Source organism: Phacochoerus africanus, chromosome 2 (assembly GCF_016906955.1).
Source record: "Phacochoerus africanus isolate WHEZ1 chromosome 2, ROS_Pafr_v1, whole genome shotgun sequence".
In the NCBI taxonomy this organism is placed as follows: domain Eukaryota; kingdom Metazoa; phylum Chordata; class Mammalia; order Artiodactyla; family Suidae; genus Phacochoerus; species Phacochoerus africanus.
In genome coordinates, this window is record NC_062545.1 from 218,470,962 (window position 1) to 218,492,789 (window position 21,828).

Genomic DNA, 21,828 nt, shown 5'->3' on the forward strand with positions numbered 1-21,828 from the left:
ATGATGGTTTAAAATGCTGCCAGTCTGGTAATTTAGAGTGCAGTGGATGGTGGGAAAAGGGTGAGAGCCAGGAGTCAGGGCTCTTCTGACAGTAACTTTAGTGTGGAGTAATGAAGATTTAGACTGCAGTGTTGACAAAAGAGAGAAAGCAAGGGGATGGTAAATGAGCATTTTGGTTTTTTTTTTGTCTTTTGTCTTTTTTGTTGTTGTTGTTGTTAAATGAGCATTTTGAATGTAAATTCAAGACTTGACGGGTTGGATAGAAGGGATGAATGAGATGGGTAGCAGCAAAGATGACTTGCAAAGTATAAAACCTGGCAGACTGGGAAAGAATGACATCATTGCCCATGATGGGGACTTGGGAAGGTGGCCCTCGTCCAGAGCAGCAGTGAAGTGGGGAAGGAGGCCATGAACTCTGTCAGCCATATGAGGTGGAGAGTGTCTATGAACCAACCTTATGAAAACATAGATACAGTGTCAGAGCTTGTGGCAGAACTGCATATCTGGGTTTGAAAATTGAAGGCAGAGAGAAAACCACTGAAGTATGGTGAATGGAAATGTTTTTTGAAAGAGTGAAACAAAGGTAGAGGACTAAACCTGAGCTTTGGGGAAGACATTTTAAGGCCAACAGAGAAGCCAGTAAAAGAAACCCCATAGTAAGACAGTGTACTATCTTTAGTGAAAAGAGGAGAAAGTCAAGGGGGATGATCAGCAGGAAGAAATATCATTCAAGTCTTCTTATTGCTCCTGTGTTAGAGTTCAGACTCATTCAGTTGTTGATTGACATAACACATATTCATGACAGCCCTGGATGTGCCAGGTTCTGCATGATAAAGTCTCTCCCAGCTCTCCAGCTTCTTGCTGAATACTCTCATTGTCTTTCATTGTCTCCTCATTCTCTTCTTTTTTTTTTTTTTTTTTCCTGTATTTGGAACTTTCCTCCCTCAGGGCCTTCATTTACACAGTTCTCTTAATCTGGACAATCTTGCCCCCATTGTAGCTCCTGTCCATTCTTTAGCTGTAAATTCCACTTCCTGGGATACTTTTCTGACTTCTCAAATTCCATTAGTCTTCCAAGATGTGTTTCTAGGAGACTCTCTCCTTACTATTTCTTTTTTAAATTGAGATATCATGGACATTCCTTATTTTATTATTTTATTTTTTTTGCCCACACCTCTGGCATGTGGAAGTTCCTGGGCCAGGTATCAAACCCATGCAACAGCAGTGACAATACCAGATGCTTATTTGGCAGAACCATCAGGGAACTCCTCCATATTATTTAAAAAATTTTTTTTTCCATTATAGTTCATTTACATTGTTGTGTCAATTTCTACTGTAAAACAAAGTGACCCTGTCATACATATATGTATATGTATTCTCTTTTCCACATTATTCTCCATCATGTTCCATCAAAAGTGACTAGATATAGTTCCCTGTGCTATACAACAGGATCTCGTTGCTTATTCATTTCAAAGGCAATAGTTTGCATCTAATAACCTTAAACTCCCAGTACATCTCCCTCCCTCCACATTGGCAACCACAAGACTGTCCTCCAAGTTCATGAGTTTCTTTTCTGTGGAAAGGTTCATTTGTGCCATATGTTAGATTCCACATCTAAGTGATATTGCATGGTATTTGTCTTTTTCTTTCTGACTAACTGCACTTAGTATGAGAGTCTCTAGTTCCATTCATGTTGCTTTAAATGGCATTATTTTGTTCTTTTTTGTGGCTGAGTAATATTCCATTGTGAATATATACCACATCTTCTTAATCCAGTCATCTGTCAGTGGACATTTAGTTTGTTTCCATGTCTTTACTATTGTGAATAGGGCTGCAGTGAACATATGGGTGCATGTGTCTTTTTCAAGGAAAGTTTTGTCTGGATGTATGTCCAAGAGTGGAATTGCTGGGTCATATAGTAGTTCTATATTTAGTTTTCTGAGGTACCTCCATACTGTTTTCCATAGTTGTTGTATCAATTTGCATTCCCACCAACAGTATAGGAGGGTCCCCTTTTCTCTACACCCTCTCCGGCATTTGTTATTTGTGGACTTATTAATGATGGCTATTCTGACTGGTGTGAGGTGGTACCTCATAGTAGTTTTGATTTGCATGTCTCTAATAATCAGTGATGTGGAGCATTTTTTTATGTGCTGGTTGGCTATCTGTGTATTTTCTTTGCAGAAATGTCTATTCAGGTCTTTTGCTCATTTTTCAATTGGGTTGTTGGCTTTTTTGCTGTTGAGTTGTATAAGTTGTTGGTATATTTTAGAGATGAAGCCCTTGTCAGCTGCATCATTTGAAACTTATTTTCTCCCATTCTGTAAATTGTCTTTTTTTTAATGGTTTCCTTTGCTATGCAAATGCTTGTTAGTTTGATTAGGTCCCATTGATTTATTTGCTTTTTTTTATGTTGTCTTAGGAGACAGACTTAAGAAGACATTTGTAGGAGTTCCTGTAGTGGCGAAGTGGTTAACAAATCCTACTAGGAACCATAAGGTTGCGGGTTCAATCCCTGGCCTTGCTCAGTGGGTTAAGGATCCGGCGTCATGAGCTGTGGTGTAGGTTTCAGATGTGGCTCGGATCCCCCATTGCTGTGGCTGTGGCGTAGGCTGACAGCTACCTGACGGCTGCGGCTCTGATTAGACCCCTAGCCTGGAAACCTCCATATGTCGTGGGAAGTGGCCCTAGAAAAGCCAAAAAAAAAAAAAAAAGAAGACGACATTTGTAAGGTTGATGTCAGAGAACGTTTTGCCTATGTTCTCTTCCAGGAGTTTGATGGTGTCTTGTCTTACATTTAAGTCTTTAAGCCATTTTGAGTTTATTTTTGTGCATGGTGTGAGGGTGTGTTCTAGTTTCATTGATTTACATGTGGCTTTCCAGTTTTCCCACCATCATTTACTGAAAAGACTGTCTTTTTCCCATTTTATATTCTTACCTCCTTTGTCAAAGTTTAATTGACCATAGGTATCTGGGTTCCATTGGACTGTACGTCTCTTTTGGTCCCAGTACCACACTGTCTTGATGACTGTGGCTTTGTAATATTGCCTGAAGTCTGGGAGAGTTATGCCTCCTGCTTGGTTTGTGTTCCTCAGGATTGCTTTGGCAATTCTGGGTCTTTTATGTTTCATATAAATTTTTGGATTGTTTGTTCTAGTTCTGTGAAAAATGTCCTGGGTAATTGATAGGAAGTGCAGTGACTCTGTAGACTGCTTTGGGTAGTATGGGCATTTTTTACAGTATTAATTTTTCCACCCCAGGAGCATGGACTACCTTTCCATTTCTTTGCATCCTCTTTAATTTCCTTGATTAATGTTTTATAGTTCTCAGCATATATGTCTTTCACCTCTTGGTCAGGTGTATTCCCAGGTATTTGATTTTTGGGGGTGTGATTTTAAAAGGTATTGTATTTCTGTATTCCTTTTCTAACATTTCATTGCTAGTATACAGAAATGCGACTGATTTCTGAATGTTAATCTTATATCCTGCTACGTTGCTGAGTTCGTTGATCAGCTCGAGTAGTTTCTGGGTTGAGTCCTTAAGGTTTCTATATATAGTATCATGTCATCTGCACACAGTGACAGTTTTAGCTCTTCTCTTCCAGTTTGGCTACCTTTTATTTCTTTTGTTTGTCTGATTGCTGTTGCTAGGACTTCCAATGCTGTGTTGAATAAAAGTAGTGAGAGTGGGCATCCTTGTTTTGTTCCAGATTTTAGCAGGAAGGCTTTCACCTTTTTTCCATTGAGTATTATATTTGCTCTGGGTTTGTCATAAATGGCTTTTATTATGTCAAGTTATGTTTCCTGTTTATTGCCATTTTTTGTTTGTTTGTTTTTTGTCTTTCTGCCTTTTCTAGGGCCTCTCTTGTGGCATATGGAGTTCCCAGGCTAGGGGTCTGATTGCTGTTGTTGATGCTGGCCTACGCCAGAGCCACAGCAATGTGGGATCCAAGCCGTGTTTGCCACCTACACCACAGCTGCTGGCAATGCCAGATCCTTAACCCGCTGAGCAAGGCCAGGGATTGAACCCGCAACCTTGTGGTTCCTAGTCGGATTCGTTAACCACTGCGCCACAATGGGAACTCCTGTTTATTGCCATTTTAAACCTTGTTTTCAATTTGATTTTATGTTTCTCCTTTGTTCCTTTCTTTTTTTGGTTGGATGATTTCCTTTTATTTCATACTTGTGTCCTTTTCTTTTTAATTTTGTGAATGTAATGTTTGGTTTTGATTTGCGGTTGCCCTGTTTTTCAAGTATGTTAATCCTTCCACTGTCTGCATGTTTTAGCCTGATAATCATATTAGTCTCAAACACATTTTAAATAAAAGAACCTAGATTTTCTTACTTTCCTTCCCCACATTTTATTATTTTGAAGTCCTTTTCTAACATCTTGTTTGTCCTTTTGGTGTTCCTTGTGTTTATTGGCACTTTTACAATAGGTTTTTTTTTTCCCCCCTTTTAGATCTGTATACTGGCTTATTTAAGTGATTACTTTCTAATTGTGATTCCTTCCATCCTATTTCTTCTTACCTCTTTTTTTTTTTAATTTTTTAGAGAACCCCTTTCAATGTTTTTTTTAGAATGGGTTTAGTACTGCTGTACTTGTTTAGTTTTTGTTTGTTGGAGAAATTCTTTGTTTCTCCTTCTATTTTAAATGATATTATTGCTGGGTAGAGTATTCTAGGCTGCAAAATTTTCCCTTTTACAACTTTGACTATATCTTACCACTCTTTTCTGGCCTGTCGTGTTTCTGTAGAGAAATCAACTGGTAGCCTTATGGGGGTTCTGTTATAATTAACACTTTGTTTTTTTCTTGCTGCCTTTAGAATCCTCTCTGTATCTTTCACTTTTGCCATTTTTATTATAATACATCTTGGTGTGGGCCTGTTTGGGCTCACCTTTTCTGGGGCCCTCTGTGCTTCCTGTATCTTGATATCTGTTTCCTTTAGATTTGGGAAGTTTTAAGACATAATTTCTTTTTCTTTTTTTGTCTTTTTAGGGCTGCGCCTGTGGCATATGGAGGTTCCCAGGCTAGGGGTTGAATTGGAGCTGCAGCTGCAGGACTATGCCACAGCCACAGCAATGTGGCATCCGAGCTGCATATGTGACCTGCACCACAGCTCATGGCAATGCTGGATCCTTAACCCATTGAGCAAGGCCAGGGATCAAACCTGTGTCCTCATGGATACTTGTCAAGTTTTTTAATCGCTGAGCCACGATAGCAACTCCTCAGACATAATTTCTTCAAATGTATTTTCAGTCCCCTTTTCTTTTTCCTCTCTTTCTGGAATCCCTATTACGCATAGATCGGCCCGCTTTATATTATCCCATAGATCTCTTATATTGCTTTCATGTTTTTTCATTTGGTTTTCTGTCTACTGTCCTGATTGGGTGATTTCCATTATTCTATCTTCCAAGTCACTGATTTGTTCCTCTGCATTATTCATTCTGCTCTTCAGTGCCTATAACTCAGGTTGTATTTCCACAAATGAATTTTCTAATTTTTTCTTAGCTCCTCACATTTTCTAGTTCCTTTCTAAAGTAATCTGCATTACTGTTTAATTCTGCTCTTAATTCCTTCATATTCACCCTTAATTCCTTCAGTATTTTCACTCTCTTCTTTTTTAACTCAGTGTCTATTAGACTACAGAGATCTCTTTCATTGTTTGCTGCCTCAGGTTAATTCTCTTGTTCTTTTAACTGGCAGTTGTTTCTGAGCGTGTTCATTTTGCTTATATTTTTCTTTTTCTGTGAGTTTAGAGAAACCAACTACTGTAATCTTGGAGGGCTATTTCTATGCAAGAGTGCCTCTTTGTAATTTGTGGGGGGGATACTATTTCCTTGTTATTAATTCTTAACACACATGTAGGAACTTGCTTGGTGGCTGTGAGCTTCATGCGAGAACTTTATTTCTTGTTTCCCCACTGTATTTCTGGTATTCAGAGTGGTGTCTGCTACATTAAGTATAGGTTGAATAAATAGGGACTAAGAAACACTCATTGGTTTTGACAATAGCGAGGGTACAGTTGATCAGAGGAGAGCTCTAATAGAAGGAAAAGGATGAAGACTGGGTGACTGTGCTTCGAAGTGGAGAGGAAACAGAGTAGGGGCATGAACCTTATCTGAGAAATATAGTGAGTAAAGTGGAGAAGAGCAGTAGGGTGGTAGAAAGCTATGGCTGTTCACAGTCTTTCGTAGGTATTTCTTCATTCACACAGTAGATGATTTATTCAACTTTATCTTTTTTTTTTTAACTAATAGGTGACAACATTTTAGCAGTTCTTAAATATCTAGCTACGTCTGATATGTTGGCCTCTTCTTCTGAGTATCAGCATGGAAACATGGTCTTCTTTGATGTGCTTGGCCTGTTTGTCATTGCTTACCCCTCTCGGGTTGGCTCAATAATTAACTACATGGTGGTAATGGCTGTTGTTTTATACCTGGGAAGGAAATTGTTGCATCCCAAACATAAAAGTAAGTATTTTCCTTTAAAACTACAATACCGGAGTTCCTGTCATGACTCAGTGGTTAACGAATCTGACTAGGAACCACGAGGTTGCGAGTTTGATCCCTGGCCTTGCTTAGTGGGGTAAGGATCCGGCATTGCCGTGAGCTGTGGTGTAGGTCGCAGACGTGGCTTGGATCCCGTGTGGCTGTGGCTGTGGCTGTGGCGTAGGTCAGCGGCTACAGCTCCTATTAAACCCCGGGCCTGGGAACCTCCATATACTGCAGGAGCGGCCCAAGAAATGGCAAAAAGACAAAAACAAAAACAAAAAAAAAACAACAAAAAAAACCTACAATACTAGAACAGGTGTAGATTTTGCCTAAAGTTTTTTAGTGGGTTTGCTTATGTCTTTCCAAGAATTTAAAAATCTTAAAAAAAATAACACTTGATAATACTATTTTAAAAAATTTCTAAATGAATATCAGGTCGATATGCTCGTCATACTTTTAGTCTTGGTGAAGCAGGTGACTTTTATGTACGTAGGCACTTCATAGAAGTATTGCAAAAGCTTTGGAAAATGGTTTATAAAGATTGACTTTTAATGAGAAGTCCCATTAAAAAGTCTTGTCCAGGAGTTCCTGTCATGGCGCAGTGGTTAGTGAATCCGACTAGGAACCATGAAGTTGCGGGTTCAATCTCTGCCCTTGCTCAGTGGGTTAACGATCCGGCGTTGCCGTGAGCTGTGGTGTAGGTTGCAGACGCGGCTCGGATCCTGCGTTGCTGTGGCTCTGGCATAGGCTGGTGGCTACAGCTCCGATTGGAACCCTAGCCTGGGAACCTCCATATGCCACGGGAGCGGCCCAAAGAAATAGCAAAAAGACAAAAAAAAAAAGAAAAAAAAAGTCTTGTCCACACTGTAGATAATAGCACACCATTCTGGAGTATGAATGAACTGTTAATGATTAAATTGGTCTCCTTCTACTTGAAATGTTTGTAATCTAAGTTGGTGTGTGCTGTTAACAGGTAAAATATTTAGCAGCAATTTAAAATGTCCTTTTTCACTGGTGATTTTCTCTTGCTGCTTCTCTTCCTGTGTTAGCTTCTTTTAGGAAGATTTTATATGTAACTTTGCCTTCCATTTTTGCTTTTATTTCAATTCATAAACTATCCTAAAGATGCTGAAAATTAAGACTGCAGGAATCTATCTGAACTATTCCTGAAGACTTATTTCTCTGTCTTTTGTATCTATAGACTCTCAGTAGATGTTAATATTTGAATATTATTTGCTAATACCATCGCTAATACCAGGAAATTTTTTTTTTTTTTTTTTTGGTAAGCAAGCAAAGTCTTTATTACAGGAAAGCAAACAGCTTCCATGACAGCTGGGAGGGGGAAGAAGAGTCCCCCCCGCTCTATTGTCCTGTAGAGGTGTTTATCCCTTAAAGATGGGTCCAGAAAGATGTGGTTTTGTCCCATTGGTCTTGCCCAGCTACCTGTATCAGTCTTTGTTCCATAGAGGTCTTAGGGGTGGAAATGTCCCGTAAGTCTCATGGTTTCTTTGTCCTTCTTTTCCTGTAGACTGAGTCACCATTCCTCTCATTCCTTTTCCATCAGTTGAGGAGCAGGTTAGAGATTAATGTCCATCTGGATGTAGGTACACTCCCTACAGTAAACAAGGCCTGTGGGGATGTTACTCCCTGGAGCCCTTAAGCCACAAATGTTAAGCAATAGCCATATCAAAGAATGCATCGAAGCCCATGCTCCTACACTGACTACCTGAGTTATTATTCTGTCTGAATTCCCCACCCCCACCCCAGTCTAGAGTTGGAGATTCTAACTGCAGGGGGAAAAGTGGCAACGACCACTCAGAGTGCTTCCTGCTGAAAAGGGGCATCCTTAGGGGAAAGCAATTAGGTCTCCACTTATGGGACGGTCGAGTGGGCTTCAGCACATTACATTGGGTACCCCTTCTATCAACAGTGATGAATTTTTTGTTTTAAGGTTCACTCCTTAAATTCTACTGACTGGTTTTGAAATTGATTTCGTCATAAAGATGGTAATCTCCACTTCGTGTTTTCTCTCTATTAGCTGCTACCTACACAAAGGACTTCTTCTGTGGCCTTGGCATCACTTTGATAAGCTGGTTCACTAGTTTGGTTACTGTTCTGATTATAGCAGTCTTCATCTCTCTTATTGGACAGTCTCTCTCATGGTATAATCACTTCTATGTCTCCGTTTGTCTGTATGGAACTGCAGCTGTAGCCAAAATAATATTCATCCACAGCCTCGCAAAAAAATTTTATTTTGTGGTAAGTGTTTCGTGTTTTTATTGATTTCTTTTTGCTGCCTTCAAAGATTGAAGACAAACTCGGGTGGGGTTCCTTGTATTTGGCCTTTGGAGCTATCAGAAATTTTTGACATGGTTATAGGAAGTTGGCTCTCAGAACTGTGTTGACTTTCTGGAAGGCTTCTCATTCTGAGGGTTTTGTTCCTGATTTCAAATGAAGTTAGAAGGCTGCTAACTTTGGGGTGTTGGTGACAGCAGCGTGTGTTGGTACAGCCTTCTGCCTCTGTTGAATCTGTTGTAGTTTTTTTTTTTTAAATGATTTTTATTTTTTTCCATTATAGCTGGTTTACAGTGTTCTGTTAATTTTCTACCGTACAGCAATGTGACCCAGTCGCACATACATGTATACATTCTTTTTTCTCACATTATCATGCTCCATCATAAGTGACTAGATTGCTGTAGTTTTTGTAAGCAAGATTTTATGTCTACCAGCCCTCTCTGGGTTCGGTCAGTTATTTGTATTTCAGCAGCTCTGTTCTCCACTGGACTGTAATCGCCATAGGGGCATGGGTTGTTTTGTGCATTATCCCCTGTGCTTAGGCAGTGCACACAGAGCCCTAAGACACAGTATTTGCTGCCTGAATGTTGCACTTAAAATTTTCTCTTCAGTTTCTTTCACTTTTTTTTTAACCTATATGTTAATGCAGATTCTGACAGCTTGCATATGTGGTATGGGTATTGATGACACGTTGCTATGGAAAAAAAAGGGAGATGAGTTTCCAAAATGATTTATGTTGACTTATAGTCATGTTGTTATGGTTTGTATACATTTGTTTGGTAAAAATAAAATTAGGAATTAGAGTTGTGAGATAATAGGACTAAAAATAAATTACTATGAGAGAGCAAGCCATGCTTTCTGATTTTCTAAATGCGTTAGAGGGAAAATCTTTCTTAGTTCCATCATTTTCAACAGCCAGTGTACACCTGGTTTTTTGGTTTTTGTTTTTCTGTTTTCTCCAGCTGGGGGTTAGAAGACTGTAATTGTCTTCTACAGGTATGCCTTTGGTGTCTGAACCTTGGTTTAGTTCATGTTGGGATTTGGTCTGAGGAGCCCTGCTATGGTAGCAGGCCCTGCGGAAGAAAGGTTCTTTGAGGTTAACCATCTTTTTGTGGCTGAACTAATACTGTGTCTTAATGTCTTCAATTTCCAAAAGAATTAACCACGGGGCTCAATTTGGCCTGCTTCTCTATAGTGCAGTGACCAGAGTGTGGCTTAACTGTTGTTGACGTGGCATTGGTGAGGGTAGGGGATGAGACAGAAATGCTTGGTAAAGCTCTTTTTACTTTAACTAATTTCACTTGTCCAATTATAAAACTTTGGGCCGAAGACACAATGGAAAGAGTAATGTGTTTCATTTTCATTTCACGTGTAGTCCTTAAGTACCCAGTGGTCTTCCATGCTAAGGCTTGATACAGAGATTTGGGACATGGTCTTTTTCTTTGAGGAGCTCATAGTCTGATTTGGGAAGATGAGGAAAATCACAGTGACTTCAGTGCAGTAGGATAAGGTGAAATAGACATATTCACAGTGCTGTAGGAATACAGGGCCAGGAGAGGTGAATTTTGTTTGTGAGTCAGGCTTCATAAAGGAGGTGGTGACATTTGAACTGGGTTTTTGAAGCCTGAGAAGAAGTGTGCCAGATAGAGAACAGGCTGATGAGCAAAGGTAGGAATGTATGAGATGCATTTGGGTCACAGTCAGTAAAGAGTTCAGTGTGGTGAAGATAAGGTTGATAGCATAAGAATTGGGAAAGTAGGCCATGATGAAGTGGGAGCGTGACTGTAAAAATCACTGGGGCCACAAATAAAAATTTCTAAGCAGGATACTGAGGGATAGAATTTGTGATTTAGTATGAAGACTCTGGTAATAGTATATAGAATGGATTGGAAAGGGTAGAGGGGTTAATGGAGATGGGGAGGGAGTTCTTTTGTGGTACAGCAGGTTAAGGATCCATTGTTGTAACTGCAGCAGCTTGGGTTGCTGCTGTGGCGTGGGTTCAGTCCCTGGCCTGGGAACTCCCACATGCTGTGGGTATGGCAAAAAAAATTATAAATAAATATAAAAAATAGATATGGGAGAAGGAAACTGGATTTGAGGAATGTTTGGGCTTGGGTACAATTTGGGAACAATGTAAAACATTTTCAGTTATTAAATTTTTCAGTTTTGTTTTTAAATATCTGAGTGAAGGAGTTCCGTGGTGGCATAGCAGGTTAAGGATCTGGCATTGTCACTGCTGTGGCTCAGATTGCTGCTGCAGCATGGGTTCACACCCTGGCCCAGGAAATTCCACATGCTGCAGGTGTGGCCAAAAAAAAAAAAAAAGGGTAAATAAACAAATAACTGTCTGAATGGAATTTGGCTTAAACTTGGATCCTAAGAATTATTATTATTATTATTATCATCATCATCATCATATAAGAATCAAGGCAGTGACTCTTGATTAGCAGTGTTAAACATCTAATTATTTAATGACAATACCTGTCTTTCATTGTCCAAAGGAGATTTGTCAGGTGAACTTTAACTTGTTTTGAAAATGTGACTGAAATTCTTGAGCTCCTGAAGTAGAGGCCCTTATAACAAGCATTCCCTGGACTATATAGAAATGAGAAGGCAGAGGAGAGAAAAACTTAAACATATCTCTTTCTGTTTTGGTATTTCTTCACTGAAATTATACCTTTCATGTTTACATTAATAGATGTAACATGCAGATGTTAAAGTGTATTAAGTTCTTATGGCAACTTAAGAACTCAAGGTGCTGCATAGGAATCCTCAGACTTCAAAATCTCAAAAAAGTAGATCAAATTTTATAACGTGAGAGCACCAGGAATCCAGGACCCGGGCAGAGTTGCACTACATTTAGATAAAGAAAGATTCAGGAAATCAAGCACAAACCTCCCATGGCCCTATGCTCTAAAGGCCCTGCAGTTCCCAAGGTGTGCTCTTAGTGGTGCTGCAGCAGCTTATACTGTTATATGCATAGGTCATTTCTATAGTTTGCTTGAAATTCTTTGGAAGTTGCATGAATAAAAGAGCTTACAGAAGTGAATGTTTTTAAGAGAGTCTTTTTTTTATTTTGGAACATTTCCAAAGGTTTTTTAGCCCAGTGGAGGGAAGGCACAGATTATATACAAGTAATGATGTTCATTTCCCATTTTGTTAAATTCCCCTTTCCTATGCAGCAGTTTGAATTTATGTTATTACTCTATGATAGGAGGTAGCTTTGTCAGTATTTAAAGTTTAAAGGATAGACCCTGCTCAAAACAAAAATGCAATCTTTCTAAGCAGTACAAGTTATACTACAATAGAAGATCTTTCAGAGTGGCCTGTGAATGAGACTATGTATATATTTTCTTTCTTTCAGAATGCAAGTGACCAGTACCTGGGAGATGTATTTTTTGATGTCTCACTGCTAGTGCATTGTGGGTTCCTAACAGCTCTCACTTACCGAGGGCTCTGCTCAGCATTTATTAGTGCTGTCTGGGTGGCATTACCATTGCTTACAAAGCTTTGTGTGCACAAGGACTTGAAGCAGTATGGTAAGATATTTTTGGTTGCAATACAAGTGGAAATACTTTAAAATACATAAGATAAAGCTTCCAGGGACTATTTATTTATTCGATCTTTTGGGTAGGCTTTTTAAATTGATGCTTTTTAAAAAATTTTCAGATCACATGGGTTTTTATCTTATGTACCCCATCATTCTCATATAAATGAGCACATGCTAATATATTATTTACATGTTTTGTTTTCTTATTTGTATTTTACCCTCTCTGAGTCAAAGTGTTTTATCTCACTAGGTAACAGGTACCAAAAGGGCAAGAGTCATAGATAAGCTAATTTCTGTTAGCTGCGAAGGTACCCCAGTACTCTGAAAAGCTGTTACCTCACTGTAGACTTTCAAAGATGTATGTTTTTTTTCTCTTTCTTTGTAGGTGCTGGAGGAAAATTCATTGCCTTTTACCTCTTGGGGATGTTTATTCCTTATCTCTATGCATTGTACCTCATCTGGGCCGTATTTGAGATGTTTACTCCTATCCTTGGGAGAAGTGGTTCAGAAATTCCACCTGATGTTGTGCTGGCTTCTATTTTGGCTGGTTGTACAATGATTCTCTCATCCTATTTCGTAAGAAAAAATATATGTATTTTTAAATTTCCTTCTTCATTTTATATATATGATGATTTTCACCATGGCAGATCCTATGAAATAGTGTTGGTTATATTCTTAAGCAAAAGAAGTGGTGAATGGCTGTACATATTGTGGGTTCAGTATGGGAAGAAAGTGTAGAATGGAAGTCTTGTTCTTCTTTTTACTGCTTCGTCCTCTTACTTTTCAGATTGTTTTTAGACTACCTGAATGTGAATGTATGGGAATGAATACCAAGTGCGAATTGGGAGATTGCTTGGTAGTGAATTTTTAGAATGGTTCCTAATAATGTGTTTTCTTTGTTTGTTTGCTTTTTAGGGCCACATCTGAGGCATATTGAAGTTCCCAGGCTAGGGGTCAAATCGAAGCTGCAGCTGCCAGCCTACACCACAGCCACAGCAACACTGGATCTTTAACCCACTGAGCAAGGCCAGGGATCGAACCCACATCCCCATGGATACTAGTCGGGTTCATTACCGCTGAACCACAATGGGAACTCCCCCAATAATGTGTTTTGAACCTACTAACTAGACGTAAACGTTAATAAATACATGGTAGTTTCATTAGTGCTGTTAGAGTTAGTGAAGGAAAACTAATTCTGATGAGGACTTTTCCATTGTTATTGAACTGCCTCTCTGCTAGCACAGCAGAGTTCATTACGTGAGTGACGTACACTTATGACACCCAGACATGCCTTTGTTTACCAAGTAATGAGAACGTATCATGGACCTTGTCATTTTGCTGTGTCAGTGTCCTGCCCTCTGAGGGAGAGCCCTGCCTCTGCCATCTCTCCTTTTCTTTCCTGGGACTCTCTGGAGGGAAGCAAATACATGATGCAGAGTTGACCACCAGACTGCCATCTGGTAGAGCAAGCTCCAGGCAGAGTTCTGCCCTTGGCGTGGTGTCAGCACTCTCCAGGACTCAGGCCTTAGAGGAAGCAGGTCTCTGTTTTGTGGCTCTTTTCATTGCATTTTCTAAGAGTAAAGTATTTATTGAATACTTGTAGGTAAACTCTGAGATTGAGGCTAGGGGACTAAATAGTAAAAGTAGTTATGACTTTATTATAGTTCTTTCTTCCATGGCGATGGATGGTGAGCTTTCTTACATTGATATGGTAAAGGGCATCTCTTGTGGAGATTAAGATCTAGGGATAGCAGATAAAAATACCACATGCGTGTCAGCACTATCCATGGAAATCCCTTAAATAGCCAGTAAATAACTATATGTCACTGCTTATATAGTCCTGTAGAATAATTCTTATGCACAGCATTGTTTGATGTCAGCTGTATTTGTCCTAAAAGAAATCTGAGCATTCCAGCCATTTTACCTTTAATATTAATGATTAAGTCCTTACTGGTGTTTGTAGGGGTAGATGGAAAATTCTAAAATGTTCTTTGTTGCCTTCAGGCTTTACTTCTTTTGGTTTTAATGTTAACCTTTAAATCCTCTGTGCATCTTAATGGATAGGTTTGCTGTTAAGAAGACTAAAGGAAATGGTAGTTTCATTGTATGTAGATTAGGTTGTAATCTAGAGTCAACCAAGTTTTGAACTGAACCCCCTCAGTGTATTTAAATCATAGTCAGTGATTGAAAGCTATTGATGCTTATAAATATGTGGGCAGATATGTCGGGGATAAATATATGGTCAAATATGTGGGGGCATTTCATTTCTGTTCCAGAAGGAACCCTGAAAACTTCACTGTGGAAATCAAAGATGACCCCAAAGCATGAAAATCTTGGAAACCATAAGCAAGTGGATTAAAATATATTATTTTCTAACTTATGTTTTATTAAGAAAGCTTTTGGAAACTTCCTCATGGAATACTTTAAACCCTCATTTAATTTTTATTATAATGTGAAATAGCTCTGCTGCTGTTTGATGCTGTGGGTATCATTCTCTTCATTATTTTCTTATTTATGTATGTATTTGTTAAGTATCTGTGCTATACAGATAGAGGCTTATTAATAGAGTGAGTCTCTTAGGAGTTCCCAAGTGGCTCAGTGGGTTAAGGATCCAACATTGTTGCTGCTGTGGTGCCGGTTTGATCCCTGGCCCTGGAACTTCTGCATGCCATGGGCATGGCTGGAAAAACAAAAAATAGAGTAAGGCTTTTCTCCTTGGGTATTGGAGAATTGAATCACAATGCATACTTCAGAGAGCTTTCCTTTAGTCCTTGGGGATTTATTAAATATATTGTCTAGAAAGCAATTAAATTCCTGTCATGTGTTTGGTTAACAGGTTCCTGGGTCATCCTGTGCTAGGGTCATCATGGTTATATTAATTGTGTGAGACTCCTGATAGGCGTGTGATCAGGAGATTCTCAGAGAGAAACAGAAACAGCTAGCGCACATTGGACATTGCATAGTCATGCTTCTCTTCATTTTATTTTGTGCTTATTTCAGAGCCTAGAGTGATTTAAGACAAAAGACAGTGAAATTCAAGACAGTGGGATCCAAACACATTGTCACTAAGGCTGTTCTCTTCTTCCTTCTCTTCCCCTCTGATCACCATTTCTTTTATCACCATGACCAAACTTCTTCCAGAAGGGGGTCGGAAGAAGCAGAAGATGAGCCTCGTGAGTTGGAGAAGAGAGTGTGGGTGTGGAAACTATAGCTTAACCTAAAGTTTTAGGACAACTTGGGGTAGTAGTGGGGCTGAAAATGGCAGGAACCACAGCATTATGACAGGGAGGTTTTATTTGGACCTAAAGAACGGTATACCTAAACTTAACCAGCTTTCCAGTGGAGAGAAAACTAATTATTTGGCAGGATATTTGACACAGTTCTAAGGAGCCACAGTTTAAATATTGTGACTATTAGGAGAAAGAGGGGCTGACAGGGTAACAAATTGTTTTGCTAACTCACTGCCTTAAGTCCTTGGGTACTTTGTCTTATTTCTATGCTTCAGTGTAAAAACATAAATCTTTGGCTTAAGACCAGTACTGTTTGTGGGAGATTACTCTGGATGGCATATTGGTAGGTTATACATACAAAATCTCTTAATTTCATATAGTAGAGTATATGGGGTAAGTTAGGAATATTTAATTTTTCATTTTCACCTCAATATACATTTTCACATTTATGTCCTTCACTTTTTTACTTATTGACCCTACAGGGTGGGCAGTAAGGGGGAGAAGGCAGAAAGGGAAGCTGGGATTAGGTCATTGTTTCTCAAGTGGCTCCTTTAGAACCCCTGTGAGGGATCTGTGGACCTATTCTATGAGTCATGTTCTCCCCACCCCAACTTTTAGTTTGGTGATTTCATTACAGTTAAAAAGCTAATAGAAGCATATTTAGGATTTTCTAGATGCCCATCTTGAGACTGAGCCACTGGGTTTGCCTGCTCAAGTTCAGATTTTTGTTTTAATTGTGTTGGCTTTGGTTAACTCAGCACTGAAAAGGGTGCCATTACTTTTTTTTCTTGGTTTGTTCCAATTTTCATAGTTTTTTTAAATTGAAATATAGTTGACTTGAAATATTCTGTTAGTTTCAATTACAGAATTACTTTTATTGCAGTTTTTCCTTATATGTGGGTCCACAGGCAGAATCTTGAAGGGACATCTATGCTGGTTTAGATGAATCCAGCACCTGGGCACATTATGAAAGCGTTATGAGTAGAACTTGAGTTTTGCTGAAATAGGCTTCCTTACTTGCTTAAAAGCTTACCTTTGATTCTTCAGTAGGAGCCAGATGTCATGCTATTTGGTACAGTTATGTAGGGTCTGCTTTGCAGTGTTAACTACATGGAATTGATAGAATCAGAAATGAAATAAAGGTCATAATTTGACTGATGATGGATGTACATCCTTCTAGTCTCCTGGCTAACTGCCCAGAGAGACACCATCTCAGTTTCCCTTTTCCTTCTCAGTGTCTAGCTGCCTGGCGGAAAGATACCATCATGCAGATGGGGCAGCTCTCATTTATTTAGGCTCTGACTTGTGATGGAAATCCCTTTCAGTTGGTGCTCTGTGTACTGGAAATGGGAGTTTGTTAGCACACCCTGATACATTTTCTTCATTATCTGTCAGATAATAGCTGTTACAAAATAAAGTCATTAAAACCACCTTTTTGCCAATGGTAATTTATCAATTTTTGTGTTTTGTGTTTTAGATTAACTTCATCTACCTTGCCAAAAGCACAAAAAGAACCATGCTAACTTTAACTTTGGTATGTACAGTTACATTCCTCCTTGTTTGCAGTGGAACTTTTTTCCCATACAGTTCCAACCCTTCCAGTCCGAAGCCAAAGAGAGTGTTTCTTCAGGTAAGAGCAATTTTGCGTGAGCTCTTTGCAATTCTGGAGAGGAAAGGCTTACGTGTTTTGAGCTTCACTAGTCAACAGTGAAACTCAAAACATAAGTGACTTTTCTGCTGTTGACCTAGTAGTTGGACTTTGACTATTTTGTGTCAGGCAGTAAGGAAAAGACTGACCATCAAGAGGCACTCTTATCAGATAGAAAACACTTCTCCCAAGAGACTGAATCGGAAGTATCTGCTTGTTCTTCTTACTGATAAATTACAAAACTGTACCTACTTGGAAAAATAAGAGCAAATATGTATTATGGAATAATAGAAGTACAGATTTTAGATGAATGGATTGTAAAAATGTCTGTAGGCTTAGTAAAAATAGAAACTCCTGTCAAATGGCAAAATTAAATAGATTCTTTTTTTCTTTTTTTTTGTCTTTGCTATTTCTTGGGCCGCTCCCGAGGCATATGGAGGTTCCCAGGCTAGGGGTCAAATTGGAGCCGTAGCCACGGGCCTACGCCAGAGCCACAGCAACTTGGGATCCGAGCCGCGTCTGCAACCTACACCACAGCTCACGGCAACGCCGGATCGTTAACCCACTGAGTAAGGGCAGGGACCGAACCCGCAACCTCATGGTTCCTAGTCGGATTCGTTAACCACTGAGCCACGACGGGAACTCCTTAAATAGATTCTTTAAAATGCTAGTAAGATTGATCTTAGGTAATGTTCAAAGTAATATGTTAAAATGGAAATATAATAACTTAGGGATTAATAAAATAAGATTTAGAACTTACATTTCAGGTTTTTCTCCGAACTTTTTAGAGCTGGTATAAGGCAAGGAAAAGAACAAAGTCACCTTATTTCCAGTCTTCCTCTGTGTTAGAGGGAGAGGAGTTGCCAAACAGAAAAGCCAAGAGCCATAACCTAGACAGTTATTCAAAGGCTTGAATAAGTAATAATATTTGAATTTGAATATCAGAGAGATTTTTGGGAAAGTGCCCACTATTCCTTGCTTTTGTTTACAGTCCTATAGGACACAGTGTTACTTTTTATTTTACAAATTCTCCAGTTTGCAAAACCCTTAGTGAACAAGAACTGGTTTTTAGGTAATTCATTGTGTTTTCAGTGAGTTGATAATTTTTATAATTATATCAGTAGTTGTTAGGAGAAGCTGGATTTTTACTTTTAAAAATTCCTGTCTGATTTGTTTTGGGGTTCCTTTCCCCTCCAGTGCTAGAAGTTAGCAAACTTTTCTTGTGAAGGGCTAGATAATAAATTTTTTAGGCTCTGCCAGCCACATGGTCTCTGTTGCAACTACTCTGTTTTTACAGGGTGCAAGCAGCCGTAGACAATTCCAGCAGATGAATGTGGCTGTGTTCCAACAAAGCTTTATTTATAAAAATGGTAGTGGGCCATTTGGCCTGTGGGCTGTGGTTTACCCCTGCCCTTTGCAATCCTTTTTCTTTCCCTGTTTGATATTCTTCCGGCTGGTTTCTGCTGTTAATAGAGCTCTTCCAGATGGGGCATGGTGCCTTTTCATAGAATTCTGTTAGGCACAAGTGTGTCATCTAGTGGTGTGCTGTGATTCCTGTTTTTCTCTGCACATGAAGTAACTTCATGTAACACACTGAAAGGGAAATATGTGTGTGTGTATGTGTATTTCTCTTAGAATGTATTTAAGTCTTTATCTAAAAGGAGTTTTAAGTGTTGATGTCTTTTAAATCTGAAATAGGTTTTTGAAAATTTTTATATGAAATTAAAATGTTGAAATATATGTATTTTGTTTTTTTAAAAAGCATGTGAATATCCATTGACTTTAAAAGAACATTAGGAGTTTCCATTGTGACTCAGCGGTAACAAACTGACTAATATCCATGAGGACGAGGGCTCAATCCCTGGCCTCGCTTGATGGGTTTTGGATCTGGCATTGCTGTGAACTGTGTTGTAGGTTGCAGACGTGGCTTGGATCTGGCGTTTCTGTGGCTGTGGCATAGGCCTGCAGCTCCAGTTAGACCCATAGCCTGGGAACTTCTATGTGCCAGCAGTGTGGCCTTAAAAAAAAAAAGATAAAGAACATTAGCCATACCTTAGAAAACCCTAGTATTCCCTTCTTGATCCCAAATCTTTTCTTCCTCTCCCTCTTTCCACCCCCTATGATACTCACTATCTTAAAGGTTGAAGTTGATCATTACTTCACTTTATTTTACCACATATGTATGAATCTCTAAACAACAACATATAGTGTTGCCTGTTTTTGAACTTCTTACAGGTAAAGCCATACCATAAATACTCTTTGGTGACTTGCTTCCTGTTGCTCATAGCACATCAGTCTTCCAGGTTGATTTGTGTCAGCGTAGTTCATTATTTGTCATTGCAGAGTATTCTGTTGTAGGATGATGCCCCAGTTCATTTGCCCGTTCTGCTGTCAGTGGACAGTGGGGCCGATTCCATTTTTCATTTCTTGTACCTTGTAAGAGTTTCTCTAAGGTCCACATACAGGGGCAGAGCTGCTGGCTTGAGGGGTATGTTCACTCTATTAGTAATGCTAAGCATTCTCCTAAAGTGACTGTGCCGTTGATGTGTCAGCCAGCTCCAGCAGTGTGGGAGGGCTCTTGGGCTCCGGAGTCACAGCATTTCTTAGTGTTGTCAGACTTTGTCATTCTGTGGGTGAAGGAGTTCAAACAGTAGTTCCCTCATTGGTCTTGATCTTTTCAGCATGTGACTAGAACATTTCATGGCTTGGATGGACATGTAGTTAAACGGGACTCTGGAATTTGGATCAATGGGTTTGATTATACTGGAATGTCTCACATAACACCTCACATTCCTGAGATCAACGATAGCACCCGAGCTCACTGTGAGGAGAACGCGCCACTCTGTGGTTTCCCGTGGTATCTTCCAGTGCACTTTCTCATCAGGTTGGTTCCTTACTTTTCTACTTTTAGTTGGGGGTTAGTTCTCAAGTCGTATCACTAAACCAGTACTTTACTATCTAAACTGGTTAACATAAAAGTCGAGTGCTGTTCATAGTGTTTTTTCTTTTGTATCACTACAAAAATTATATTTCTGTAATGGGATAAAGCACTCAGAGGTTTGGGGGGTGGTTTTCTCTCAAAAGTTTGCTTTTTTAAGAGTTGGGAAGTCTTTCCTCTAGAAACCTGGATAGAAAGGGTAACCCTCTTAACTGCTCTAATAGATAGTGGGTAAACATCCATTTCAAATTTTTTTATTCCTGGGACGTGTTTATGACTTGGCAGTGAAGACTGGATGAGAAGAAATAGGATAGGTAGTGGAATCAGGGTCACTGAGGATCCTTGTTCTTAACTTGGGAAGGTTTTACTACATAGCAACCTGGGCCTCAAAGAAATTGACATTGTTCATCATATCCATCAGAGTTTATTTTCATGCCCCCACATGTCTTTCTTTTATTCTGAGCACTTCCATTAGTTATAGATAGAAATCAGTAAAGCAACCTCAACACTGAAGTTACCTTTCTAAATAGGAAAAACTGGTATCTTCCTGCCCCAGAAGTTTCTCCAAGAGATCCTGCTCATTTTAGACTCGTATCCAAAGAACAGACACCCTGGGATTCTATAAAGCTAACCTTTGAAGCAACAGGTAAGTCATATGATAGTTTATTCTTATCTCCTTCACTTCTTAATTTTAATGTGTATTTTTTCCCTCAAATTTATGATAGTGAGCAGCAACTTAGGAGAACTTAGTGTTTCTAAAAGCAATTGAAGCTGGTTATACTTTTTTTTTGTCTTTTTTTATTTATTTATTTTTTTTGCTATTTCTTGGGCCGCTCCCGCGGCATATGGAGGCTCCCAGGCTAGGGGTCCAATCGGAGCTGTAGCACAGGCCTACGCCAGAGCCACAGCAACGCGGGATCAGAGCCACGTCTACAACCTACACCACAGCTTACGGCAACGCCGGATTGTTAACCCACTGAGCAAGGGCAGGGACCGAACCCGCAACCTCATGGTTCCTAGTCGGATTCGTTAACCACTGCGCCACGACGGGAACTCCTGGTTATACTTTTTAAAAGAAAATTTATAGACTTTGTTTTTTAGATCAGTTTTAGGTTTACAGAAAAATTGAGTAGAAAGTACAGAAAATTTGGAGTTCTCGTCATAGCTCAGTGGTTAATGAACCCAACTATTATCGATCCCTGGCCTCGCTCAGTGGGTTAAGCATCCGGCATTGCTATGAGCTGTGGTGTAGGTCACAGACACGGCTCAGATCCAATGTTGCTGTGGCAAAGGCTGGCAGCTACCTCCAATTCGACCCCTAGCCTGCAAGCCTCTATGTGCTGCGGGTGTGCCCCCCCCCCCCAAAAAAAGATGGAAGTACAGAAAATTCTCATTTCTCCCGTATTACTAACATCTTTCATTAGTGTGATATGTTTCTTCTAATTGTTGACATTGATATGTCATTATTAACTAAAGTCCGTATTAGTTCATTCTTTGTGTTGTTCAGTTCTGTGGGCTTTGATAGGTACATATTATCATGTATCCACATCACAGTATCACACTAAATCGATTCACTGCCCTCACATCCCCTGTGCTACACTTATTCACCCCCCTCTCCCCTCACCTACCACTGATCTTTTTTACTGTCTCCTTTGTTTTTTTTACCTTTTCCA

The 21,828-nt window shown here is 39.4% G+C and overlaps 1 protein-coding gene across 1 annotated transcript in view; it reads left to right on the top strand.

Moving 5' to 3' along the window:
* The window catches only part of ERMP1 (endoplasmic reticulum metallopeptidase 1), a 67,279-nt gene that overhangs the window by 22,345 nt on the left and 23,106 nt on the right, over window positions 1-21,828 (top strand). The window contains 7 exon segments of the mRNA XM_047767675.1: window positions 6,261-6,473; window positions 8,533-8,753; window positions 12,154-12,328; window positions 12,725-12,915; window positions 17,047-17,199; window positions 19,899-20,101; window positions 20,686-20,801. Coding sequence (XP_047623631.1) covers window positions 6,261-6,473; window positions 8,533-8,753; window positions 12,154-12,328; window positions 12,725-12,915; window positions 17,047-17,199; window positions 19,899-20,101; window positions 20,686-20,801 — 1,272 coding nt within the window.